At 43.6% G+C, this 15208-nt stretch overlaps 2 protein-coding genes across 6 annotated transcripts in view; both read right to left on the bottom strand.

The window, feature by feature from the left end:
• CCDC180 (coiled-coil domain containing 180) overlaps window positions 1–6742 on the bottom strand; it is a 54507-nt gene extending 47765 nt beyond the window's left edge. For all 3 annotated transcript variants that reach the window (XR_013834676.1, XM_079961205.1, XM_079961206.1), the window contains exons 1-7: window positions 6617–6742; window positions 5782–5908; window positions 3342–3535; window positions 3072–3160; window positions 2247–2356; window positions 1449–1577; window positions 351–461 (exon numbers count right to left, since the gene is read on the bottom strand). Coding sequence is in view for 2 of the 3 variants with exons in the window: in XM_079961205.1 (XP_079817331.1) it covers window positions 351–461; window positions 1449–1577; window positions 2247–2356; window positions 3072–3160; window positions 3342–3535; window positions 5782–5850 (702 nt within the window). In the remaining variant the exon portion in view is untranslated. The remainder of the gene's footprint in view (window positions 1–350; window positions 462–1448; window positions 1578–2246; window positions 2357–3071; window positions 3161–3341; window positions 3536–5781; window positions 5909–6616) is intronic.
• A 3228-nt stretch (window positions 6743–9970) lies between these two features.
• SURF6 (surfeit 6) lies at window positions 9971–15206 on the bottom strand. 3 transcript variants are annotated; one of them, XM_079961430.1, is made up of 5 exons: window positions 15091–15206; window positions 13962–14291; window positions 12980–13225; window positions 12707–12795; window positions 9971–10716 (listed from the first exon to the last, which is right to left on the bottom strand). In XM_079961430.1, exons 2-5 carry the CDS (start codon window positions 14053–14055, stop codon window positions 10051–10053), a joined length of 1095 nt encoding a protein of 364 aa, XP_079817556.1. In that variant the 5' UTR covers window positions 14056–14291; window positions 15091–15206; the 3' UTR covers window positions 9971–10050. The 3 variants fall into 3 exon arrangements, with proteins under 3 accessions (XP_079817556.1, XP_079817557.1, XP_079817558.1); XM_079961431.1 differs by having other exon boundaries at window positions 13962–14294; window positions 15091–15202; XM_079961432.1 differs by lacking the exon at window positions 15091–15206 and adding an exon at window positions 15020–15078.
• Window positions 15207–15208: the final 2 nt, after the last annotated feature.

Raw genomic sequence — 15208 nt, 5'->3', positions numbered from 1 at the left:
CTATGCAGGGGGAAGCTAACAGCTGGGGCAACCCCCTAGACTCACTGTAAGTAAGGAGGGAGGGCAGGTGCGAATTGGCTGAAGACAGAATGAGAGTGGTGAGGCAATGCCCCATTCACCTAAAGAGACCAACCTCCACCAACTCACTGAAGAGGCCAGTTCCTAAAAAGACACATGTGCCAGCAAGAAACAACTATTTCTGACCCTTTCAAGGAGCCATAGCAAGGATGGGGAACTTCTTCCAGCTCCAAGGGCTGCATTTCCTTCTGGGCAACATGCTGATGGAAGGCATACAGCAGCAACCCCCACAATCATTCATGTACTGTCTGTTAGCATCTTCTTGTACTTACCCGTTCAGTTCGATCTACCTCTGCCTTGAGTAAGGCTTTGTCCAGCTCTCTAATCCACTGCCTTCTTTTTAAGGTCTCCTTGGAGACAAGGTTCCACATTCTCTCAAAGTCCTGCAAGGTAGAAATGGGATGTGAATTCCACACAGGGGAGCTGAGGTGTAACCCTATATTATTTAAAAGTTATCAAGGAAAATATGAAGCCTGTTCTATGATCTTTGTTGGCATGCCAGATCCTTTCAACCCATCCCACTGTTCTGTTCACTGCCATGGGCATAGACAGGATTTTTGTTGGGGAGGCAGGCTTTTGTTGGGGGGGGGGAGAACCTCATATTTGTACTGATTTGTATTGATTTAGGGGGCCAGTTGCCCCTCTGCCCCCCCTTGGCTACACCCATGTGTCACAGCCTTCGGAGGGAAGGGCTGTAGCTTAGTAGAGCATCTGCTTTGCATGCAGGAGGTCCCAGGGTCAATTGCTGGCATCTCCAGGTAGGGCTGGTAATGCCCCTGCTTGAAACCTTGGAAAGATGCTGTCAGTCAGTGTAGACAATACTGAGCTAAATGGAGCAATGGTCTGACTCTGTATAAGGCAGCTTTCTATCTTCCTGGAAAGGGCAGTAGCTGAGCGGCAGCCCATCTGTTTTGCATGAGGAAGTCCCTGGGTTCGATCCCTGGCATCTCCAGGTAAGGCTGGGAATATCCCTTGCCTGACTTTCTGGAGAGCTGCTGCCAGTCAGTGTAGACAATGCTGAGGTAGAAAAATACATAGATTCAGTATAAGGAAGTTCTCCATGTTCCTAGGTTCAAGCCCTGGGATCTCCAAGGAGAGACTTCCAACTTGAAACAGTGGAAAGCTGCTGCCAGTCAGTGTAGACAATGCTGAGCTAAATAAGTCAATGGGATGATGCAGTATGTCAGCTTCCTATGTTCCTGTCTCCAGCATGCCTTATTCTGCTACCCACAGTGACTGCCAGGCCCTTCATCCCTGTTGCTAAGCAGTGAGGATCTAGGGTCACCAGAAGAATCAGCCAGAGGGGCAAGAAAAGGTGGCAGGCAGCCTTCAAGCCCTGTTTGAGTTTGAGTTGCAAGACACTCCCTCACCTCCATGGTGTAAGTCTCCAAGTGGAGGTTCTCAGCGGAAACTTGGAAAAGGGACTCAATGGTGCGATCAGATTCTGACAGCTTGGTCAGAAATAGCTTCCCAGGCTCCAAGAAACACACCTCCATTTCCTGAAACAGAGAAGATGATCTGATGGGTAACACTTGCCAAGGCTTGGACGAAACAATGTGCATCAATATGTATATATTAGAAAAATGTGTCACATGAAAAATAAAATGAAAATGCACATAAGGGGGAATTTCTTGCATAAAACTATATAGTCAAAACTGAACACAAAACATTTGGAGAGATCCGTACTAAAGCAGTAGCATATTTTCACGAGGATTTAAAGCAAAGATTCACAAATTGTTGCAAAAAGTGGAAAACTGAATTTAAGATAGGAAGAAATGAGAAACGGAGAGAACTGAATTTTATTTCTTTATTACATTTATATCCCACCCTTCCTCTAAGAAGCTCAATGTGATGTACATGGTTCTCCTTCTCCCCATTTTATCTTCACAGCAACAACCCTGTGAGTTATGTTACGCTTGGACGAAACAAGGCTTGGATGAAACAATGTGCGTCAATATGTATGTATTAGAAAAATGTGTCACATAAGTGAGTGGCTAGCCCAAGGTCACTCAGAGACCTCCATGGCCAAGTGGATAAATTTGAACCCTAGTCTTCCAGGTCCTAGTCCTGCACTCAAGCCTCTACACCACATTGGCTTCACATTGCAAACTATCCCATCCCTATTACTATCAATAGTGATGCACTAAAGTGGTGAAGGGTCTGCCTACCTTCCCAACGCGTGCCAATTCCTGCCGTAGCGTCACCACCGTCTCTTCGTAACGGCACCTCCTGCTCTCTGAGATACGTTCCACAATGTCACTGTTTTTCTTCTCAGGAACTGGGAGGGAGGGAGGGAGATTAGACTGTATGCACAGCTGTAGAACTAGCCAGGCTAGCATAAAGAGAGAGTAATGTGCTTTGGAGTTTTTTTACAAAACCACTGGGTTAGCTGACATTCTCATGCTGCTAAAGAAGCCTGCCACATTTTAGTTCCATCTTCAGTTTTATGTACAAGTTCATAATTACTCTTTCTTTTATTTAACTTACTGTAATAAAACATATAAGTGGCTTATAGACAATAAAAAGGGAGGGCTTGACCACAATAGTTCAGGCATTGGTGACTTCAAGATTGGATTACTGCAGTCAACTCTGTGTGGGTTTGAAACTAAAGTTAGTGCAGAATGCTGCAGCATGGTTGTTGACAGGAGGCCCTGTCAGGAGACTTCTGCTCAGAGATCTGTACTTGTGGCCCATTTGGTAACAGCCTAAGTTCAAGGTGTTACTATCGGCAAAACAATTTTGGGTTTTAAAGACTATCACCATCAGGTTGAACTGAGTGTGAGAATGCAGTGGCCACCAGTGCAACTGGCAAGGTATTGGCCAAAAACTGAGCACTGGTGTTCTGCACTGGCTATGGTTACTGAGCTATCTTCAAAGGAAGCCCCAAGCAGAGTACTTTGCAGTAGTATAGCTGGTAGTCTGCATAAATGAAAGATACCACATTTGCTAAAAACACTGATTATGGTGCCAGAATTAAATTGGTAAACATTTACTTATGACTTCAGCAAGTCCTCGGACTTCCCGGGCAGCAATAACATTTTCACTTTCTTGAGTCTTTAAAAATGCCAGTGTTGCAGCCTCTCTGGAATAGAAACAGAGTGGGAGAAACTTGAAGCAAGAGACATTATTAGAGTTCAAGAACACATTCCAGTCAGGTCAAAACACTTGGGATTTGAAGTAAGGGTGAGCGAGGGGTGTGGCCTGGAAAAAGTTCCAAGGGTCAAGTAGACAGCACAGAATAACATCATAACTCTGTTCCTTACTTGTATTGCACTGGATTTTCAGTGACGTCATCATTGGGCATTCCCTCAACCCACATCTGCTGACGATGTGATAAAAACCCATTGCCAGAGCAGGTTTCCACATCCCTCACCAGCGGAATCGTTCCTGGGATCTGTGGAAGCTTGTGCTGGGCTATCTTGCTTCTCGCTTCTCCCAGAGTGCGCACAAGGTTTATCTAGCCAAAGCCAAAATAAAAATAATTAGACTTCTTCCTTTAAGGTGAAAGAGGGCATGCTTATACTCACCAGAAATAGAGGGCACTTGCTAAGCAAAGTTAAGTACTTATGAGTCCCACCCTGATTTAATTCTTCATAATATATTGTTGTCATTTTTTAATAGCTAGAATTAAAGCATCTTGTTCAAGGTTAATGAAGTGAAAGTTGGCAAGTGAATAAAGGAGAAAATTGTAAGGCAGGCTTTGAATGGCAATGAGATGCAAAAAAATAAGGGGAAAGATTTTGCCATACAACTCCCACATTACAATTTTCTCCCTTACAAACATGTATACTAAGATTTCAATTCACCTATGTGATGAAGTGAGCATGCGTCCTCAAAAGCTTGTGTTGGCGTTCATCTGTCTTAGGAGACAATAGAGGAGTGTGCCTTTGTGGGTGAAGAGAGGTTTTGTTGCAGCTGGGGCAGATGAAGGTGCCTGGTTGTGCCGCTGTAGAAGCACTATGGTGTTTCTTCCCTCTGCGCTCATTCCAGTGGTCATTCCTCCCATGACGAGACTGACTGTCTCCAGGCACTGCAGTCATTTGCAAGGAATTCCCACACAGGGTTGATGTTGCCAGCCTTCTTGTCACATTTGCAGACATCTTTGTAACACAGAGTTGGTCTGCCAACAAGCTTGGTTCATGAAACTAGCTCCCCCCAAAGCACATCCTTGGGCAGGCATGTCGAAAGTCCATTTTGGGGGCCTAATCCGGCCTGCTGGTCAATTAACTCTGGCCCCTGTGGCAGTTTATTTCCTGGAGTCGGCCCTTCACTTCATCAAATCTGGTTTGGACACCACTGTCCTTGGGGATTCTTCCATCTTCCATTCTGTGGACATGACCAAGCCAGTATAGATGTTGCTGAGACAGGAATGTGAACATGCTGGGATTGCGGGCCTGGGAGAGCACATCTTTGTTTGAAACTCTGTCTTGCCATGTGATGCCCAAAATCTTCCTGATGCAGCACATGTGAGAGGCGTTGAGGTGCTGCTCCTGGCAGTTGTAAGTTGCCCACAAGTCAACACACAGTGTGCAATAGCAGCGTGCTCAACAAGCAAACCTGGTAGACCTTCATCTTCGTATTAGATGTTAGCATCACATTCTCCCATACCCTTTGGAGAGGCAAGCCATTGCCAAAGTTGCCTTGCCAATATGCTTGTCCAGCTCAGCATTAATGGAAAGGTTGCTGGTTATGGTAGAACCCAGGTAGACAAAATTGCCTACCACCTCAAGTGTGTGGTCACCAGTGCTGATGGTGGAGTGCTGGCGGCGTTCTTACCCAGGATGTTGGTCTTCATCAGACTGGTGGTATGGCCAAATTTCATGCAGGCTTGTGTCTTTGTGAAGTTTCCTTGGAGTGCACTGTCAAGGCTGCGTCATCTGCAAGCATCTCTCAGATAAGGACTCGCCACATTTTTGTCTTGGTAGAGATGTGTCAGGTTGAACAAACCCTGTCGCTCCTCGAATGAAAGTATACACTGTCTTCAGTCAAGCTGAAGGCGTATGAGACCAGCAGGGAGAAGAATATGCTAAAGCAAGTTTGGGTGAGTTTCACACCCTAAAAGCTTAAATGTGTTAAGTTTTCTTCTTCTTTTAGAATATGTTTTATTGCTTTTATATGTAATTTAAAATACAATGAACTGCAACAATAGCAGGTAGCCTGTCATTTCTTGGGAAATAGCAGCATGAAATTAGAACCATTACTTAGAACAAGTTTATGGACTTGAAGTCTCTCCAGATGTTTTCACATGGGTTTGAGGGTATTATCTGAAAATGGTTGCTACAGACCATAATGAACAAGATACTCCCCAAGTGATCCTGTGCAAAATATCCCACAAAGAATTAGGACACAAATCTGGCTAGGACTGATGAGAACTTTAGTTCAAAACACCGGGAGAGCGCTAGGTTTGAAAAGACTGCTCTAACCCAACTTTGCAACTGCCTCTGCCGGAGTTTAAGTCTAGTGGTGGGCAAACCAAAGGCTTGCAGGATCTACTGTGTGTGTGTGTGTGTGTGTGTTTTACTAGAACCTGCAGATCTACTAATCTGCAGATCTACTAACCAAAGCTGGACAGGGGTGTGGCCTAGGGAGAGGAGGTGTAGCCCAGGGAGAGTTCTGTGCCTGCAGTTCCCCATCCCTGCTTCAAGTGATGCTATTCCCCCCACCCTGCCCAATCAGGTCTTCTAGCTTCTGTCATTGCTGTACCTCATCATCAAATATCTGTCTGTAGACTTTCCCACTGGGGACGACACGGGACACCCCCACTAGGGTCATTTTGCAGACTTTTCCTAGGCGCTTGATTGGTTTGCAGCTGAACTTTTTCTTGGGTTAGCTGAGAAAAAGGAAAATGCAAAGAAAGAGAAAGAAATAATTGAATGGTTTGGTGTCATTCCTTGAGTGATGTTGGGAATGGCGAGTGGGGGAGAAACTGCTGTGAACAAGACTTTTTTGTAATTGCATGGCATCTCAAACTGACTCATATTTCAGCAGTAAATGCCAGTGTATGTATTTCAGTGGGGTTTTATGATATTATAGCTGCAGTATTATTTGCAGCTGTGGACTCCCTCCCCATTATCTGCCATCTACCTATCTGGGTGCCAGTGCCCTGAGCACATTTAAATAAAAGTGTCATTTATACAATTAATAATTGCATTTAATTGTGCAAATTTATTTACAGCACTTATTTATGCAAATCATCAAATGCAATTAGGCAATAACCAAGAGTGGTGTCCCCTCCCCCTCCCCAAGTCCTGTGCTGATCGTTGGGGAGAAGAGAAAAATGGCTTTTGTGGCTCGGATCAGGTCCTGCCATGAGGGATACATTTGAGATCCAACTAAATATGATGGGAGGGACGAATTATTTCCATGTGCTCCTCTCCCAGAATGCTGAGCGGGGCGTGTGACTGCTTTCCCCCTTAGGGCAAAGAAAAGGACTGCAACTCATTGCAACGTATTTTTTTTTTGGGGGGGGCTCTCCTCTTCAACTCATCTCTTCCCGCCTTCCCGCAGTTGCCCCTCTCTCACCCGACACGAACCTTACCTGACGAACCCTTGGAAAGCCAGTCCTAAAAGCCGCCTCAAGGCAGCTAGGCCAAGAACGGCGTCTTTTGGTTGCCATGGTGACTATCAAGCGCAGAGAAGAGGAAGGAATGGAGAAAGTGCGTATTATTCTCTCGCGGGACTCGACGGGATTCAATATGGCCGCTCCGATGACTAGTTGTTGCCATAGAGACGCGGAAAGCGGTTAAAAAAAAATTACGAGCGGCAGGGGCTTGTTTTTGTCTTACGAGTTCGTCATTGTGTCCTGGTCACTTATACAGTAATTTTGTTAGAAACAGCGATAACAGCGTTTTATAGAGTACTAGTTGTTATAGTTATTTTCCTCCATAATTTTCCCCACCAGAATATTGCGTGGTAAATAGGAGTCCGAGCATGTACAGAACCTTTCCGACTTTGAATCCTTTTAAGTTAGAATGACGTCAAGATGCTTCTGCATTTTGAATCCTGCTTTTCAATGCAAGATGCCCTGCATTGAAGGTTACCACCATTCCATTTTTTTTAGGGGGGGGCAGATTGTAAAAACATGGTTTTTAAAAAGTTGGGAAGTAGCAAAAACCACCACGCCCCAGCCACGGAGCTGTCTGGCAGATTTCATTAGTATACACGTGTTTTTGTCGGGACACAGGTGTGCATCCACAGTTTATGGAGGGGATTTGCTTGGGTAACTGGGGAGAAATTGTTTTGCATTCCCTTATAAAATGAGATCACAGGCTCCACCTGGTGGCAAAATCAAAACTCCATTTTCAGAGGCAGTCTATCCACACCAGGGGCTGAGGACAAGCAACAGGAGATGGGTACTTCTTTAATGCCTTGATTGTGAACTTAACAGATGAAGATAATAAAAGCTTCTTGTCCAATCAAGGGTTTTTTTTTGCTAAGAATGGAAGCCTTGCTGGATCAGACCAACTGGGGCCAAAAACTGGTGCCAGAACATAGCCATGGTGGCTAAGAGTCACTGATAGCCTTATCCTCCATGAATTTATTATCAGTCCTTTCAAAACCATCCAAGGTGGTGGTCCTCACCAGCCCTGAATTCTCCAGTGTTATAAGAATTCTAAGGTCCCAAATATAAAATAAACATTCATAAATGTACACGGGAAACTGTTATGAGAAAAAACTGCTCCTTTTCCCTTATGGGGTACCCAAGAGCCCATATAGAGTCCTTTTGTAGGTTCTCTGTCAGTAGGAGAAAATAACAGAGACCAACCAGAGAATATTGAGAAGCAAACCAGCTAGTAAGCCTGATCTTTATTAAAGCTGTTGCAACAGGGTGCTCCCCCCCACAGGAGGGGGGAAGGGAACCCTAGCAATACACGCAAGCCATTATATAGACATTTTCAATTGCCCATCCTGGAGTCCAAGACCACCCCTGGAAACATACATACATCACAGAAGGGGTGTAGCCCAAGACCACCCCCTTAATACACCAGAGAAGAGGTGGAAATCTGGGTGTGTTGTTTTTTCCTGTCTGCCAGGTTACCCGACTGGATTACCTGGGCACCCTGGCCACTCTTTCGTTATGCTAACTACTGAATTCCTGAATACAGGTCACAGGCTTGCATCCTATTCATATTTTAAATGTGCACTTAGTTGAAGGATATCTTCAGATATCTGAAGTGTGCATGCACACGAAAGCTTATATCCAGAACAAACTTAGTTGGTCTCTAAGGTGCTACTGGACTATTCCCCCTCCCCCCGACTGCGTCAGACCAACACAGCTACCTACCTGAACCTGTTGCAACAGTTTAATAAAGATCAGGCTTACTAGATGCTTTGCTTCTCAATACTCTCTGCTTGGCCTGTTATTTTCTCCTACAGATAGGGAACCCACTTAAGGACTCTATATGGGCGCTTGGAGCAGTTTTTTCCTATAACACCAGCATTCAGCTTCATGTCCATGACTTCTAGTCTTATGAGATTGAGAAATATTCTCTGCCCACTTTTTTTACCTCCATGCACAATTTTATGTACTTCAGCAAGGTCTCCTCTTACTCGCTTTTTCTCTTGACTAAGAAGTCCCAAACGCTGCAACCTTTCCTCATAGGGGAGCTGCTCCATCCCCTATAAAAGGGGGATTTTTATTTATAAAAGGGTTTACCCCAACCTTTAAGTAATAGACACTTAAATCAGTGTTTGTCAATTGAGAGTAAAAGACACTCATTCAGCTTTATGTTTTCCTTTCATAATTCCTTTCCACCTAATTGGATTAAGGCAAATTTCAAATATATACCTATTTAAATAAAAAATAGTTATCTCCTACACTACATAGGCTAAATACTATACTCATCGGATATATATTGGAGATACCACACCTCCCAAGTTGATCTTATGCCCACTTTTGGGGTCTGTTCTAATATAAGTCACTTTTGGAACAGTATTTTGGTTATTTAACAGATTAACATCTAACTACAGATGAAAAAATAAATCTTATACATTATTGAAAAGTTGAAATGAAAATGAAATAAAAAACAGAGGACTTGCAAAGAGTATTAAACTTATTAACTGAAGTTATGTGTATTGCCTCATACCTGAAAACTCTGGAACCACCGCAAAAAGGACTGCACAAATTTATTTCACAAAAAGCTATTATAAATCTCAAATTGACTGATTTATGGAAAAGTGGTGCTGTTTATTAACTTCTAGAATTAGTATTTTCATGATAACATTCAACTTTTGTGCATCTCTGCAAACAGCTGTAAATAATTATTCTTTATCTTCTGGAAATTATATGTAAACTAATGCACAGTATTTTGCGCTAATATAAAGTAATTAAAAATAATCCCATCTTTTCTTTTAATTTATCCCATTATTGTTAAGATATTAAATTCATTTGCTTCCTTCCTGAGCTCCCGTTGATGAGATTTTGTGAAATTTCTTCACAAAAAAACCTTTGTTAGCCTTAGGGCTGTGTTTTCTTCTGGGAAATTTTCTAGGGGCTGCATGCCAGTTGATGGGCAGGGCAAAAGCAAAAATGGAGGGAGCAATGAATACACATTTTACCCAAGGGGGAAAAAGACATTATAGCACAGTCAAAGGTAGAAAATATTCAAGGAGGGTGTTAAGCTATGCCAGGGGGCTTGGAAGATAGCTTTTGAAGGCCACATTTAGCACCCAGACTGAAGGTTCTCTTATCCTGACTCAGGGAGAGGGATGAAAAGATCACTTGATCAACTGGCATAGCTCAGGGTTGTATGACCACAGAAACAGTCTTGTGGAAATACATCTCTTTTGCATCTCAAGTGTAGAAGCTCCCTCTTCTTGGTCTAGCTGCACAGCCTGATGACTCCAAGTCATCTCACAAACAAGGAGATTTAGATATAAAAATTTTCAGATGTTCCACTACAAAATAGCTTTTATTAATGAGCCCTGTGAGCACCTGCCTTGGAGTGGGTTCCAATGGTCCACTAGCCTGATTCACTTAATTTTGGCTTTGCCCAGGTCCTCAGGCAGGATGCGACCCTTTTTGCGAGCCTTGGCTTTCTTCTTCTCCACCTTGGCCATCTTTTTCTTCTGGAGGTTCTTGCGGCGCTTGTCTTGCCGCTGCTGCATTTTGTTCACTACGTTTTCAGTCCGCTTCTCCCACTGCCTCTGGCGCTGGGCCTTGCGCTTCTCCTTTCGCTTCAGGGCCGCCTTCAGCCGGTCCTCGTCATCGCGGATTTTGACCCCTTCTGCCTTGTACAGGACATTTGTCCACTTCATCTTCACCTCCAGCTCCTTGGCTTTCCCCTCATCCTTGTCTTTCAGATCTTCCAGCTTACTCTTCCGAGATTCCAATCTGCTCAGGAGTTGCTTGTAATTCTTCCCTGTCAGTGGAGTAATGTTGCCTTTCAGCGCCTTCCTCTTTTCCGCTTTGCTAAGCCCTTCCTCATGGACTTCAACCTTATTGAATACGATCTCAACCTTGGTGTCATTCTTTGGGGCCTGGGGCTCTGAAATGGCTGCTGAAGCCTCCTCTGCCTCCTTCTTCTCCGTTTTTTCTTTCATCCTCAACTCTTTTCTACGGCGTTTCTTTCTCTCCTTCTCATATTTCCTTCGTTGCCTCTTCTCCAACACTGCTGGGGACAACTCTTTGCTGTTTCCCTGTTAAGAAACAGCAAGTTGAAAAGAAAGAGGAATCATTCAAAAGAGGAAAGTGAACTTTTTAAGCTAAAAAGACAGTGCCTAGAAAAGAGCACTAACATATGTATCATTGTAAATCTGGTCACTGTATTATCTTTACCATTACATTTAAAAGCAGGAAAGCCGGCAACGATTATTTCCTTCAAGAGAATTTCAGCTGGAAGACTAACAATGTAATTATACATTACTGGATGCCACAATCAGAATATTGGGTGGGGGGACAAAATACTTTTATGCATGATTTAGAAATCACTATTGACCCCCCAAAATGGAAACTGCTTCAACCTGTCCAACTTATTCCTACAAAACAACCATAAAATCCATCTTAATAGCAGGAGGATGTACACTCAAGACACTGATACCCTGTGGACTTAATCTGGAAAACAAAATTTAGGTTACAATTCTGAACCTACTTACCCAAGAGTAGGCCCCATTGAACTCAGTGGGACATACTTTGAAGACAGTATTATAGAACCGCTCTGCTAATTTCTCTGTAGCTAGTAATAATAATAGTAGTAGTAATTTTAAAGGGATAATTTGTATATGTCACATCTCTTAAAATTTTTCCATCCTGAGTACTCTTAGAATTGTCACTATTTATTAACTAAACAGTGTTGGATCAATTTCAGTTTCATCTCTCACGCACACAATCTATATATTACACGTTTACAGAAAAAACCTAAATACTGCAAATGTTATTGGAACTGTGGGATAACTAGCCTCATACAATCAATGTGCTTAGCTCACTTTGGGAGAGACTGAATAATCAAGGCTTTGTTCTCTCCCAGTTTACCTGAGCAGCTCAGGTGTAAGAGGATGTGATGGTTGCTCAGCTTTCATAAGTCACTCTTCAGTTCCTAAACCAATGATTTAGGAACTTGAACCACTGTAATTAAGCCACATTTTAATGCCTGTGCAGCTTTTTCTGAATGCTGTATGGAAAAGCACATGAATTTGACATTTGGAGAGCTTGTAAGTAAACTTTTTAATTTGCCAAATGTGTTCTTTTTCTAAGCTACTGAAAGAGGGAAACTTTGGAACTCACTTTAAGTGGCATATTTTAAAAGGCTAAAAACCCTTATTTCCATACTTTACTTTGTTGTGTATTTTGCTATTTCAAATCTCTGCTGGTGTTCTCTTGCCATAGAGTACTTGCCCCAAACTTGGATCATGGTATCCAGGAATTCTCATTTTTATATACCTTTTTCTCTCTCTCCTTGAACCAACAGAAAGGTTCTTCATTTGCATACTTAGGCTCATGCTTATCCTTAGGATCACTGCCTATCTTTCTCATGGGGAGGGGTAAGGTGCATAGGACACTGGAAGCTTAGAATGCATTGCTATAAGCTTATATTTTCAGCCATGTGATCTACAAACTTGCTTTTTAGAGTCAAAACAGTAAAGCTAAGTATTAAAAAGCTTATTTTTTTCACCCAAATATTTCTCACCCATGCTATGTTTGAACAGAATCACAAAGTACAAACAGGCCTGACTGAAGAGTGTGTTATATTTATACACTCAACTGTAGCCCTTCAGATGTTTCTAACCATCCCTGACCTCTGGCAATGCTGGCTGGGGCTGATGGGAGCTGGCTGTTCAACATCTGGAGAGCCATAGGTTCCCCACCCCTATTATACATCAACCACCCTCATCACATCCTCCAAAATCTGCCTCCAAAGATGGGTGAACTGTTTTAGTTCAAATCAAGGTAGAGCAGAAGCCAGTATGATATCAATTGGAACCAGAATGCTAGAGGCATAGGGATATTTCCACCACACACACATCTAACAGTGCAATTCTGTGGGTGTTTATTCAGGAGCAAGTTCCACTGCCCTAAACAAGGCTTGCTCCCAAATTAAGCTGGCATATGCCTACAGCCTAAAATTGGCTTTGGATTCTCCAGGCTTTCTCCACATTTTGACAACATTTTAAAGGAGGGTGCTGATCTTACCTGGCCAGAGATTTCTTGGATCTTCTCGTGCAGTCTCTGCCGCAAGAGATTCATGGCTGAAAATGAGCTGGCTGTGCTCTTGTCACCACCTGTAAGGGAAAATAGGAGAAAGCACGTGACCTGTGTCCCAACCCAAATTGCTGCTAAACTCAACTCAGCTAAACTCAGTGGCCTGGTTCACACATAATGCTAAAATATGGGTTACTAAACCATTGCTTAGAGTTATGTGAGAACCCAGCCCAGTAGCTTAGCTGGCTGTAGAAACACTCTCACCTGCAACATCATTTTGGCTTCTGTCCCCTTTCCCCCCAGTAGTCTGAGATCCACTGGAACTGGGTGCAGCATGGTTAACTGGGCCAGATTTCTTAATACTGGCATTTGTTGGCTTGGCTGGTGATGCTTGGCTGCCCCCAGGTGCTGTCTGCTTGCCCAGAGAGGTGCCCACTATCTTGCCTTGCTTCTTCTGTTTCTTCTTCCTCTTCTTCTTTGGCTGGGTGCTATCATCTCCCAGTCCAGTTCCTGGGAATGTTTGAAGGCAGAGACACAAGACTTCATTAAACAAAGAGAGGAAAATATTTTGCAATCTGGTTGATAAAATGCTGTGCAAACATTTCTGCAAGGAATACAGTCATACCTCGGGTTACAGCCGCTTCAGGTTGTGTTTTTTCAGGTTACGCACCGCTGAAATCCGGAAGTACCGGAACGGGTTACTTCCGGGTTTTGGCGTCGCGCATGCGCAGAAGCGCCAAATCGCAACACATGTGTGCGCAGACGCGCCACTGCAGGTTGTGAACGTGCATCCCGCACAGATCACATTCACAACCTGAGCACTGTAAATGCCTAAGAACATACATATTAGAAGCCCCTCCAGATGTTACTGGACTCCAACTCCCATCAACCTTAGCCAGTATGGCTGATCAGGAACGATGGGAGTTGTAGTCCAGCAACTTCTGGAGGTCTGCAGGAAGCACCAAGACAAGACAACTGAATTTTTCCAAGTTGCATTTTCAAAACACACTACTGTCATTCCACTGTGGCATCAGGACCCTTTCCTGAGCAGATTATAATCTAAAATGAGCTGTGGTTAAAATAAGGATAAACATTAAGTACCACTCTGAGGTACCACTTTTCATCACAAGCAGTATATAAATACTGTGAAATAAATAAATAAAAATAATTACAATAACCAAGGAGGCTGCACTACTACAAAAAACCCTGATCTAGAGAAGTAAATGACAGCATCAGATAATTGTACCAAATTTCCTTTTTCGTGGCTCGGGGGCTTCCTGGGTGCAAATTTTCTTGGCCAATTTCTGCAGGTAAGAGTCTTTGTTGACTAAACTGGCCATTGTGGGATCAAAGTCTCGTGAAGGTAAAACATAAAAGTAAATAAACCAAAAATTAAAATAAAATTGTAAGATGGTCTCGCAGGGGGAATGTTGCTTCTAAGTCAAAGATGTCTTGTTCATTCCGATCATCCTCCCTTCGAAACTTCTACCCAGAATGCTGTGTGAGGCTGCTTCTGCTATGTCGACCCAAAGTGGACAAAACTCATGGGGCCACGTTTGCATACTCGCTTTTCATCCTGCTTAACGACAGAGGGAAATTATTCAATGACATGCATAAACTGAAGGAGACTCATGGATTGATATTTACAAGTCAAGAAAATAAAAATCCACAGAAAGCCATCTCAACACATGTACAGGCATTTGAGGGGGAAAGTGGACATCTGTTGGCTTGTAAAGCTATTGTATACACAGTTACAGATTGTACACTCCTTAATATCACATGTGAATGGTTGTTAAAGAACAGACCTAATTTGTACATATGGGTACTCCAAATTGTACATCTGTTTAACAGAACGGGTGAACAGCCCCCACGTGTCACATCAGCCAGCTAAATTTTACTTTCCAGCAAACACGTGTGCAGGGTTACACAATAAAGAGAGCTGTTTCTACGCACGCACAAGCGTTTGCGTGTAGAGTGTACTGATCAACTACTGTGCACACAGTTTCCCAAACTGAAAATATGAATAGCTGTAGGAGCGTGCAGCTAAACAACTTATGTACAGAGGTTGTACGCTCGTCTAACGCCACGTGCGAACCAACACATGCTGGCCGCTCGCGGGAAGGAGAGATAATCTCATATGTAGGCGCAAGGCAAACCACTCCAGATCTCCCATCCTGTGTAGGGCTGGCCAGTGAGCAGTTGGCGGAGATCCACCCCCTTAAGGCTTTTTAGGGGTTGGCACGCGTTCCCCTAAACCTGGATCGCAGGGCGTGCAAAGAAGGCGCTGCAACCCGTGTGGTTCACCTCACCGCGTGCGCTTCTCTTGCAGGAATCGCAAAAGCGCACCACGCGTGGCTCGTGAGCTGGTCACTTACCTGGGCTGGAGAGGAAGGCGGAACTTGCCCACGACCCTTTGTGAACGGCTCGGCGCTCTATTGGTAGACCCTGTGAGGAGGAGGCTAAGGATTATGGGATGTTGGAGGAGCTTCGGGA

The sequence above is a fragment of the Podarcis cretensis genome (assembly GCF_951804945.1).
Source record: "Podarcis cretensis genome assembly, chromosome: Z".
NCBI lineage: Eukaryota > Metazoa > Chordata > Lepidosauria > Squamata > Lacertidae > Podarcis > Podarcis cretensis.
Note: the sequence above shows the minus strand (reverse complement) of the source record. Positions and strands in the feature narration are given on the sequence as shown.

What these genes read in the sequence shown, in the direction of transcription:
- SURF6 (XM_079961430.1), bottom strand. Translation starts at nt 14,055, where the DNA reads ATGGCCAGTTTAGTCAACAAAGACTCTTACCTGCAGAAATTGGCCAAG. An exon ending in GCCACGAAAAAGGAAATTTG is followed by an intron (nt 13,226 to 13,961) that starts GTACAATTATCT and finishes AAACATTCCCAG; the next exon opens with GAACTGGACTGGGAGATGAT. An exon ending in TCCAAGAAATCTCTGGCCAG is followed by an intron (nt 10,717 to 12,706) that starts GTAAGATCAGCA and finishes GTTTCTTAACAG; the next exon opens with GGAAACAGCAAAGAGTTGTC.